General features: G+C 33.2%; 1 protein-coding gene across 1 annotated transcript; it reads right to left on the bottom strand.

Annotated features, from left to right (window-relative positions):
- Window positions 1–7,563: 7,563 nt before the first annotated feature.
- Window positions 7,564–10,821, bottom strand: LOC133311714 (receptor-like serine/threonine-protein kinase SD1-8). Its single transcript, XM_061512809.1, has 7 exons — window positions 10,011–10,821; window positions 9,373–9,495; window positions 9,104–9,261; window positions 8,617–8,827; window positions 8,255–8,492; window positions 8,020–8,170; window positions 7,564–7,872 (listed from the first exon to the last, which is right to left on the bottom strand). The coding sequence occupies exons 1-7, from the start codon at window positions 10,804–10,806 to the stop codon at window positions 7,564–7,566; spliced, it is 1,986 nt and encodes a 661-aa protein (XP_061368793.1). The 5' UTR covers window positions 10,807–10,821.
- Between the last annotated feature and the right edge of the window lie 1,288 nt (window positions 10,822–12,109).

Genomic DNA, 12,109 nt, shown 5'->3' on the forward strand with positions numbered 1-12,109 from the left:
GATAAACATTAATCCCATAAATTATTGATATTTCAAGTCAAAATATTTGCTGAGTTAAAACCACGCTGTTAAGGGTAAACGCTTTATCCACGGCTGAAAAAGCAATGCCTTATTTATAAAATTTTTAAATGGGCAGGTTATATTTCGAACTTTTTTTGTTTACAAACTCTTACAAACTACACTAAGTACGACCAGTTATACTTTAATCATGCACTGTACGACCGATCGTACTTAGTGTAATTTGCAAAAAAAAAAGTTTGTAAACGCATCCTATTCCAATTTTAAAAACATTTTGTTTTGAAATTGACAATTTTTTTTTTTCGTTTTTCACTTTTCCTCAAACACACTATACCTGACACAAATCAAATGGTTACTAAATATACACAATGAAGAAAATTTGTCAAATATTATCAAGAAAAACCAATTAAGATGTAAAATTAAAAGGTGATTTTGGCCATACTATTTATCATGTGAAATGTAAGATTGGTCAAACAGGAAGTGTAAGATTACATGTTAGATTCTTTATAGGAGAATCAGTTGTACAGGATAAACAAAATTGTTTCTCATGAGCTAGTTGAGATATCAGACATCGTCTGACTCAGATGAAACAAAATAATTACATATTAATAAAGCAATGACTAAAGAATTGTTTGTCATAACAAAATAATTAGATATTACTAGCTTGCAAAAGAATACAAAAAAGAATACCAGAAAAGAGATGCCCTTATTCCAGGGCAACATGTCTAACAGGACAAAGGGTTGATGTGAACATGAAGCCGTCCATAAGTGTTCAAAAGTATGTTTCCACTTGTATGATTGTATCAGGCATCAAGGAACAAATAATGCCGCTAATATTACCAAGAATGTGTTTAATCTTGAAAATGACATTTCCTTACAGAAAGTTACAAACATAGAGGGATATATGATTGAGAATATATGACTCGGCATCAAAGTATCTAGCAAGCTTCTATTCTCCTGACCAATTATATTTCATGCCACAACTTGTGACCTCACTAGACACTAGACAGCGCATTCTATATATGATTGAAGATGATAAGATGAAATCTTTTCATTTTTCTACAAAAGTGTATTTTTCGGCAGTTTGTTCTTTCAGATGCGTTTGGTTGAAGGTAAATTTTAAGAATATTAGAGAAATGTAATTACTAGGTATCCATAGGGAAAGTTGAATAGATGGGGAAGTTAAAAAAAAAATAGTTTGGTTTGATAAAATTTTACCAGAAAAATATATGACAAAAAGTGTGTCAACAGTGCTTTACCCGGGTTTTCTCAAAAAACCACCTTCAAATCGGGTTTCTAAACAGTGCAAATTACTATCTTTCTCAAAAAACCGTGCATTTCACATAGATAAGTTTTGGTCAAAAACTGTTGAACCAAACATTGATTTTCTAAAAACCAAACTTCATTTACCTAGAAAAATCTCAAAAAGCATGAAAGCAAATACCCCTCATTGTTAGTTCGTAAAGCAAACTCTACACCCATCGCATTTTTTTCCCCGGGGAACAAAGCAACTTGTGACCCGGGTCTAAACTCTGTGACGTTGGTATATATATATGTTCAGTTTTTCATCATTTTTTTTCTCCTCTCCTACTTAGATCCTTGTAATTCCTTATGTAAATATAACTAATAACTAATTTTTATATTACTATATGTTGACAAGGAGAGATTTCCTCCTTGATTATCTCAAATAAAAGTGGAAAGATTGGAGTGCTGACAGAGAGAGATTTTCTCTTTGATTACTGTTGAGTTGTATATATTTAATAATATTTTTAATTAATCTGGTTTTGATTTTGGTAGCAATTATAGGAATTGATTGTAAATAAAATTAATTGATAGGAAATATTAATTCCCTGATTTTGGGTTAATTTGTGTTCTCTGATTTGTGTCTAGATTGAAGCTCAAAATTAATATATATAATTACCTCTAAACAAAAGAAGAAATATATAGATAAATTATCAGTCTACCATTTTCTACATGGTATGAGAGCCAATACCTAATAGCCGACCAACCTTCTTCTACGCAGCCAGAGCAGGGTACCCCTGCAACTATTGAAACACCCTCTTCCACACAACCTTTAATCCATGTACCCTTGTATCTCATTATCGTACATCAAGAGCATTTTGCTTTTCCCATTGCAAATATGGCTCACCCAGGTGGGTCATGTAAAGTTAATGCATTATCTGCCCCTTTTATGAATAATACTTAGATTATTGCAACGGGGGCAATCGACCACATGACTAGTGATAAAACAAATTTATAATATGTTATTCCGTCACCTCAGTTAGTTATCTTTATTGCCAATGGAAACACTTCTAGGATCATAGGTGAAGGGCCATTAGTGTTATTTGACTCCATAATCCTTGCTACTATTTTAGTTGCGCCTAATTTATCGTATGACCTCTTATCTATTAGTCAAATTAGTCAAGGTATTCTTTGGTCGAAGGTTTATTTTAGAATTGATGGGAAAGTGTAAGTAGATATTGGAAAATATCACGTTTGGTTCAGATTTTTTCAAAAAATACCAGGCAAATAGGATAAATGAGAAAATGACTTTTGGATGAAATTCACTATTACAGAATACCACTTGAGATGTGGTATTTTGAGATAACTGAGGAAGTGAAAAAATAAGTGCAAAGTTTCTCCCGAACATAGATTTTGCATATTTAAATAAATTTCTCTGGTAATATTTGGGTCAACTAAACAACTTTTTTTACATTTTCCTACCAAACTCACTTTCCAACCATTTCCTTAATAAAAAAATTTCTCCCGAATCAAACACTACCTCAATCTTTTCATTGTAATGTGATTTTTTGGCCTTCCTTTTGTGTGTTTTAGAACATTATGACCCGGAAGACTCTTGTTATGGTGTTAAACGAGACAATTTTTACTCCTTGGACTTGACCACGGATGATGATAGACAATTCTGACCTGCACTTCAGACCCATCGAAGCACTAGTGACCAAACACAGATTTTGTTATGGCACCAACGCCTTTGGACATCTTTCTTTAGGTTATCTTAAGAAGATTTATCTCAATTTGTAAGTATAACCTCTCCTTTTTAAAGATTGTGTAAATATAATGTATACAAATCCGTATGCACAACCAATTTCAGGAACAGGTGTATTTTTTTTGTTTTTTTCAACTTGAAATTGAACAAGTTAGAGGAGAAGTGCTTAGAAGCCAAACCCAATAAATAGAAGAAGCGTGCTGGTGCGAGTATCCATGCATAGAAAAGTGTTGGATGAGCATTATCTTGAACTATAATAATATTAGCGTGAGGGGAAAGAGACTGGGACCCTAGCAAGCCAACAAAAGTGAAGGGCACGAGGTTCCGTACAATCATAGAGCGACAGCTGTATGTAAAATGATGACTTGAAACTGTTTGACAAAAGGGATCAAAACAGAAAGCGTGTGCATTGTTTAAACTTTGAATGGCTGAGAATGGCCCTGAAATCTCTGCCTCAGAGAGGTAATCAAAAGGAAAACACGTACTCTGTAGGGGAAAAAAAAGAAGGACGCAGGAATATGATTTGTTAATTGTTTGTATTTGTCATAGAGGACAGGAGCGTGAAAGAAGTACTATTTGCTTCTTCTTTTTCCCCATTTTTCATTACACTATTATTGCTTAATTACTGTGTAGATCATTCTATTGTTTAATCTTTTTTTTAATACTGTTATTGGATATATAAGTAATTTTATTCTCCTAAATCAAAATATAATGTGTTCCATTTAGTCACTAATTAATTATCTCAAATTTGTTTCATTGCAACCCAGCAGTGTCTAAGTAGATTTGCATCATTTAGTTTACCAAAATATAAATAAAAATATTTGCATCATTTAGTTAAAACCTTTGCCTGTTCAAAGTTTTATCTCAAGTTCCGCCACTGCACGTATATAGCTGTTTGGAGCCGTATATAACCGTGAAAGGGAACTAATTTGGGCTTTTATATGGTGTTCTAAAACCCCACCTCATCTCTCGGGTTGACCCGAGTCAACCTTGACCCCTCTCCTCTGAGGGTTGGGGTCACAAGAATTTTATATGCACATCGACTCCTCCGACTCCCAAAACTCAGTCGGATTTCAGTGACTCCCGGGTCAGAGGGGTCAAAGGGGATCATTGTATATATATATATTTTAAAAATTCCATGAAATAACGTCATTTTATAAAATAAAATAAAATAAAAATGCTTGCAAACCTAAATCTAATCGTTCTCTTCTCTCCCAGCGACTGGACGTCTTCAATCTTCACCTAGCAACCGTGAATCTTCTAGAAAAGGTAAAATTTTTACTCATTCAAATGACATCCTTATGGTCGTCGATAGAAAAGAAAAGCTCATTCTTACTTCTTTTAAATTTTCCTTTGTCAGAACCTTTTCAAAAGAGGCAGAACCGGGTCAGCGTAGTGACCCCATTAGAATATGAGTTTTGTACTTTACTATCTTGATACTTTAATTAGGTTGTGTAATATTAACTTGTGATTATCATTGGTGAATTATGTTAAGTATATTTTGAATCTTTGATGATTGGTAGTTTGTTTTTTAATATTTTCATATAGGATATATATTTGTGATTTTTAATATATAAAACCCGGTTAGCGTAGTGACCCCGTGACTCCACGGTTGAACCCATGACCCCTGACCTCGGCCGGGTCGATGGCCGAGCCGGGTTTTTAAACACTGCTTTTATCTTAGGGAAATTATACTATTATATTACATAAGATTCATCTTTCATGTTACACTCACATAAAAAGATATGTCTCACTTTTTTCTTTTTTTCTTTTTTTAAATTGATGAACCCCATTTAATTTATCTCATAACATAAAATAACTTATTTTCTATAACACGAGAGAAGTAAAGCTTTTTATCTTATGTTATAGTTTAAAAGTGATATTTTTGATTTGTACTATGATCCCCCCCGGCTACAAGCCTGCTTTTTGACTAACATGTTTATGGATTTCCCCCCGGCTACAAGCCTGTTTTTTGACTAACATGTTTATGGATTTAAATAGTTCATTAAATATATGTTTTCTAGACATTATATTATAAACTTAAATAAAAATATAAAAGACATTTTAAAAAACTTAAAAGTCTGGTATTTTTAATTAAATACACTTTTAAAAAAGTCTTCGCCTAATTTATTTAATAAATATGGTTTAAGCTTGACTAGGTCTTATGCGTGTCAGTGTTGCTTTATGGAACGTTTGGTAGAGGAATTTTTTTTTTTATTCGAGAATCTCAATTTTTAAAAATATAATTTTTACATTTAGTTTATGATAATATCCAAAAATTTAAAATTTAGAAAAATTCAGTTTCCTGAAAATCCTGAAGAATACTGCGTACCAAACGCCCTCTTAGAAATCACACAAACTTTCCAATAAATACAAGTCTCCACCAAAAAGGAAGTATCTCATTGTGGAAAATATTTACACTATTACTCATTTTCTTAGTACATTTAGCTAAAAAAAATTGAGGAAAAATTATTATGTGTGTCCGAAAAAAAAAGAAAAATATTTTTTTTATCTAGATGTTACTTGTTGAATGACAAATATAGTTACTACATATATACAGAAAACCATCTCTTCTTTATGCAGAAAAGATTGTGTTCCCAATGTATTCAATCATTGGCTGTTAATTTGAACAAGCACTGAAATCGCTTGGAGGTCATTTAAATAACCCTGTTTATAGGGATGTAAGTAGGCTAAGTTAGATTTTGGTTTAAATAAGTCAAGTTTGTATAAAAAATATTGAATCTGACCTGACCTGACCTGGTAGTCTGTGTAAATCTCAAATTATAAGTCTGGCCTGATGTATATTTTAAAAAAAAACTTTGACAGCCTATTAAACATTTAATAATTAAAATAATATTATTTTATTATTCAAAATTATTAAAATAATTATTTTATTTAAATAAATAATATGGTATAGGTCGGCCTGTAGGCTTATAATTTCGATATGTATAAAAAAGCATATGACCTATTTTTTAAATAATTTTTTTAAAAATCTAGACATATTCTATTTTATTATTTGTAATATAAACTAGGCCGTAAGCTCCCATAGGCTGCCTAACTCATTTACACCCCTATATGTTTGACCTTCATCTCTCTATAGTTTTGTGACTTGTGAATCTGTGATCATGCGTGTGGAAAACTGTCATGGGCACGGTCAAGTCATGGAAAAAGCTTCACTGATATGCAAACGGATCTTAATTTTCTTTCAGTAGGTACACATGCCATAATTCTTCGTTAACTTGATTTTGCCTGCATCTGAAGTCCAAAAACAGATGTAGGAGATTGAACAGTCTTTCCTTAAGCACTACATCACCTTTTAGCTTAGTAGCTAGCAGTCAAATGAAGCTGCTGCTGTTTTTTTTAGGATATTCAAATATAAGAGTGATATCATTATTATTCAATTCTATTTTCGCTACCGTTCACCTGCATATTATTTCTCCAAATGCAATCAAAATTGTTTGGAAGTGGATCATCTCATGTGTCAATTAATATGACTATGTTATGTGGAAGTATCCAACCATACAAAGATGGATCAATTGTGATAATGAAAGAAAGAAAAAATATAAGAATATAAAGTTATACAATTATCACCGTTGATTTGATTATTAATGATTAAAATTATTTCCCATGACATGATCATATTAAATAGCATACACAGGATCCATTTCCAAATTGTTAAGGGATAATCAAATTCGATGTTCTACCATTAGATATTATTCAAGAGAATTCCTATACATGACAGAGTTACCAAGCCCAAAGATGTATGCAAGCCCAAAGAACATGCTGGCCTTGTGTTGAGAATTTGATTCCAAGTCAACACTGCTTGTTTGAAGAAAACTGGGCTAGAGCCCAACAAGTTAATGGGCCTCGGGCTTTGTTTTAGCGAGCACTGATAGTTGTGGTCAACTCATGTATATGGAGATTTTCCTTCAGTAGTCGTTGACAGCTCTGCTAGACGTTAGATTGGAAAAATTATGACATGCATCTTCTATAATCATTATTAGTATTTCTATCTAACTTTAATGTAAATTTTGATGAACAATTCTATATTTTATTTTTGAACTGTTTCTATCTTCTGGACCTTTGTACAGTTGCCGAAGAATTGAACAGATTTGAGTTAGCTTATCTTTAACGTTGTTTGTTTCCCTTTGGAAGGGAGTGATGAACTAATCAAGTACCTAGTCTCGACAATGAGTTTGTGAAATTGATCATACATTTAATAATAATAAGAACAATAAAAAGAAAAACATTTTTAGTGGCATTCTCATCACCCGGATCAGCTTACAATTAAACCAAGTCTAAGCATGATTCCCAGTATCATGTTTAATTTTGAATCAGAATACAGAATTTCGTGCATATTTATATTCCACATCTATAAAGCATCGATACTCTGAATTTTTTTTTCCAATGTATCCGATACGCGTATCAGAAATGTATCGGAAACGAATTGTATCGTATCGACGAATTAATGGTCGTATCAAGAACGTATCGAAAATGCCGTTTCGGAGTCGGTGCTTCATAGTTCCACATGTCATGTCCTAACGACCCTCTACTAAAGTAACAGTCAAGTCATTAGAACCTGAATTTAGTCTACCACGTGATGATGAATCTGTCTCCGAGAAACATCTCTCAGAATATAATCCTGGTCTTCCAGGTTTGGGTAGCAACACACTCTCACTCTCCAACATCAATAGCACTGATGGCATTGTTGGCCTCTCTTCTGGGAGCTGTTGAACGCATAAAAGACCCACTTGAATACACCTTTGAACTCCTGAAGTTGGGAACTCATTCTCGAGCAACGGATCCATCAGCTCCAAGTCCCTACCTTCATTACAAAGCTTCCATGCCTAGTACATTTCCCATGTATTTTATCAATGCATAAAATCCAAGCTATCCATTTAATGAGATTGTAATTTTGCTAATTGATTATATCAGACACACTGTTAGGGAAGAAAAAAATAAAATAAAAGATACATATTCACTGTTATACTCACATGGCCTAGGAGATTCAGTTTGTGATCCGGGTGAAGAAATCCTTTGTTTTTCTTGCCGCTCAACAGCTCCAAGAGTAACACCCCAAAGCTAAAAACATCCGATTTGAAAGAGAAGTGTCCATCTATTGCATACTCTGGGGGCATATATCCACTGTAACAATTGCATATCATAAAATGAAGTTAGCAGTTAAGTTCAGAAAATTGTGGAAGTTAAATCATTTGTTTTTGTGCATACTAGGTTCCAACTACTCTCTTGGTCTTTGCTTCAGTTTGATCTCCACCAAACATTCTTGCCATTCCAAAGTCTGAAATTTTTGGGTTCATTTCACTATCTAAAAGAACATTGCTTGCTTTCAGGTCTCTATGGATTATTCTTAGTCTTGAATCTCTGTGAAGGTAGACAAGTCCCCTAGCAATGCCAGTAATAATGTCCAGCCTCCTTTGCCAACTGAGAACAGAACGCTTTGTTTCATCTGATTCAGAATATTACTTGAGTTATACAATATATTATGATTAAGTGAAACATGTTTTCTCAAACAATGTTAAGGTTTGTGTCTATAGGCATAGATGTGATTGTGGAATAGTTGAGAGACCAACCAAATAATAAGGAGTCCAAGCTTCTGTTTGGCATGTATTCATAGACCAACATTTTATCTTCTCCATGAATGCAACAACCCAGAAGCTTGACAAGATTTCGATGCTGAAGTTGGGAGATTAACATAACCTCATTCTTGAACTCCTGCAGGCCTTGTCCGGAACTCTCTGAGAGCCTTTTCACTGCTATTTCCCTTCCTGATGGAAGTTGACCCTGAAAATTCCAAAAGATCCAAAATACTATCATCGTTGTTGTAAAACTGGGTTGAAAAGAAATGATAGAGTTAATTGTCCTACATGCAATTTAAAAATGGGTTGAAAAGAAATAAAACTTGAAGCTAAAAATTTTAGATTAAATAAATGGTTGTTGTTGAGCATTTTCCTACCATGCAATTTGCAGGAGCTGGACTGTTGTTAAGAGACTAATATGTGACATGGTTTGAATTATCATTTTCTTTATAATTAACCAGAAAGATAGAGAGTAATTTACTTTATATACAGGACCAAATCCACCTTCTCCAATCTTATTGTAAATAGAGAAATTCCCAGTGGCGGCTTCAATTATGGCAATCTCAAATGATGGGAGTTCAAATTCATTCCTCTCACTTCTAGCTCTGCCAGCACTCAATTGAAAATCTGTCTCTCTGGCTGCTTACAGAGGCAAAGATCCAAGGTTTAATCAGTAATATTAATCAAAAGAGATTATGGTTCAAAAAGTACATGAGATCTTCTGAAACTAGAACTACGAGATATTTTTACCTCCATTTCTTCTCCATTTCTTAATTATCAACCATAATGCTGAGACAATAATTGTTGAGGTTACCGATACAGTCACAGGAAGCAGTATGAGTTTCTTCCTTTTGTTCCCGTCAACATTTGAATCTAACATCACAAATAAAGAGATTACATGCAATACATATAAATGTATTTTAAGGAAAATCGTGATTATATTAATTATTGAGAAACAAATAATCTGTAATGTGATAAATGCACTATTACGCCATATTAAAAGTGGACAGGGTGAAACATAATGCTAACCTTAATTACATCATAGCGGAGACAAGTGTACTAGTTAGCTTATTCAAAATCAAGTGAGCCAGATTTCTGAAGTTAACAGCTAAAATAGGACTAGAACATGAAAAGGATTGGTAGTGTGTGTGTCTATATATATATATATATATATATATGGTAAAATCATTTCTGTAGCCGCTTTACGTACAGCAACGACAGGTGTATGGTTATGATTCCTTACATTTAATGCTTTCATCCTTTGTATGTTTATGATTCCCCGCATTTAATGTTTTCATATATATATATATGACAAGTATTTGATTACTGCATATGCAGCAGCTGCATAAATGTAAACCTATATATATATACACCTTTAATTTTCTTACCTAGTTCTGAGACTGGAACTCTCACGTAGAAATCTTGACCATTCACAGAAACCTCTCTTATATCAAATAGATCACCAAACCAAGCAATGCAGCCTTTGCCACTTGCGTTTATATCTAGTTTAGCATAAGCTACACAAGAGCAGTTCTTGGAGCATTCTGCCTCACAGTGATCAATGCTGATGCTATAGTTTGTATGAAACTCAGCAGCATCTGGTAGTTTCATTCCTGTAAACTGTTTGAATGCATCTCCATTTCTGCAAACCTGTGAATTCTTGCTGACACATCCACCAGACCACTTAAGCATTCTCCATTCTTGTTGAAGCCTAGGCTCAAAACCGTTCAAACACTTGCAAACCGGGGAGCTTTTGATGTTACAGGTGCCATAAGCACCACAAAGGCCATAATCATCACAACGATCACCTTGAATTGTGAATTCAGAGAACCAACTTGAATGATGATCATTCCATGAGAAGTGCTGAATCAAACCAGATTGACTAAGCACAAATCTTGAAATGATGTTGTCTTTAGTCTCATAAGAGTAAGACACTTCATCAAAATCAAAAACAAATATGGGTTTGAAAACTGGATTTTCCCTGAGAACTGGGTCACCTTTAAATTGTTGTCCATACCATGGTCCACTTCTGAAGACCTTCTTGTTCCCCTTGTGAAGAAAAAGCTGAGGAAGGCCATGTGGATCCACACTGTAGGTATATTCTCCTGAAGACGGATCATCAGTGCTTTTCCAAGAAGTCAAATGCCGGTTCAAACCAGTTTTGAAGTTCCAACCAAGCTTCATTCCTGGTAGCAATGTATCAGATGGATAATCAAAACTCTGCCACAAATATCCCTCAGAGCTTCCATTTCCAAAGTCCTTCAAAACAAAGTTTCCAGAGTCTAGAAGCTGTGCTACTGGGTTTCTTGCAGGTCCAGAAGAATTTGAGGACCACACAACACTTCCTGTGTGGCTGAGAAGGATCAGATTCCCATCATTACTGAATGTTAAGGAGCCACCAGAATGAACTAGTGGTTTTTCTTTATTTGCAACCCAAATAACAGTTTGTTTTGGAATATGCTTGTACCATATTCCAAGATATTTGTGAGTGGAATTTCCAGGACTGAAGAAACCAAGTTCAAAATTTTGGGCAGGTGAAACTAGTGTCTGGTTGCCACTGATGACTTGTAGTGGAATTATGCTATCTTCTGCTTCTAAAACTATTGGAAAAAGGGATATCAAATGGCAACAAGTAGCAAGAAATAAAAGGGCGAGCTGTGTTTTCTCCATTATTATTTTGATCCTTCAGGTTAACTACTTACAAAGAAAACCTCAGTTCTTTTTAATCTCAGTGTTCTCAAAACCTTATGTTGATGACTCAAAAGAATTCTCTAATTGGGAGCAGGTATAACTTGAGGGGCCTGTTTTCTTTCTTTAAAGTCACATGAAATGGAACTCCTAATGTTTAGTCCTCTTGACCCACTGTGGCACTTTGTTGGAAATTCAAGTGTCAATTAAATAATTTCCCTTTTTCAAAATATAAGTCTTTTTTTTTAGAATATTTGTTTGGTTTCAATTTAGCCACTTTAAAAATTTAATAAATCTTTTTATCTTTATTAAATAAATACAAAAAATTATTAATAAATTGATAATGTTGTAAGTATTTTAATAAAATACTTTCTTGTAGTTAAAGCTATTTTTTAAATTTATGCATAACCTTACAATAAATAATTATTTCTTATAATTTTTTATTTTTTTTGTAAACACTTCTTATAATTTTACCCTATTTGAATTTAGGCCCCTCTTATTTATTTTTTAGATATTAGTTTCTATAATTTTGTTCATTTAAATTTTATTCTCTTAATGACCAATATTTTCATAATTCAAAATTATAAGGATAAATACTTTATGAAAAATATGAAATAACACCTAACTGAGTAAACACTATAAAGTTTAAAACTCAAATAAGTTAGAAATATAAAAATTGAATCTAAAATTATAAACTATAGAAATCAATATTCAAATCGAGCGAAGTTATAAAGATTAACTATCCAGGTCAACTTTTTTCAATAATATGGTATATATAATTGAATATTAATGTTAAAAA

This window comes from Gastrolobium bilobum, unplaced genomic scaffold (genome assembly GCF_033153095.1).
Source record: "Gastrolobium bilobum isolate Gb01-03AN ecotype WA unplaced genomic scaffold, APGP_CSIRO_Gbil_v1 utg16495, whole genome shotgun sequence".
Classification (NCBI taxonomy): Eukaryota; Viridiplantae; Streptophyta; class Magnoliopsida; order Fabales; family Fabaceae; genus Gastrolobium; species Gastrolobium bilobum.

Excerpts from the sequence above, each read along its gene's own strand:
- LOC133311714 (XM_061512809.1), bottom strand. The coding sequence starts at position 10,806 with ATGAAGCTTGGTTGGAACTTCAAAACTGGTTTGAACCGGCATTTGACT. Across the intron at positions 8,828-9,103 it reads GATTTGGTCCTGTATATAAA|GGTCAACTTCCATCAGGAAG; the intron begins GTAAATTACTCT and ends TGGAATTTTCAG. Across the intron at positions 8,493-8,616 it reads CTTGGACTCCTTATTATTTG|ATGAAACAAAGCGTTCTGTT; the intron begins GTTGGTCTCTCA and ends ATTCTGAATCAG.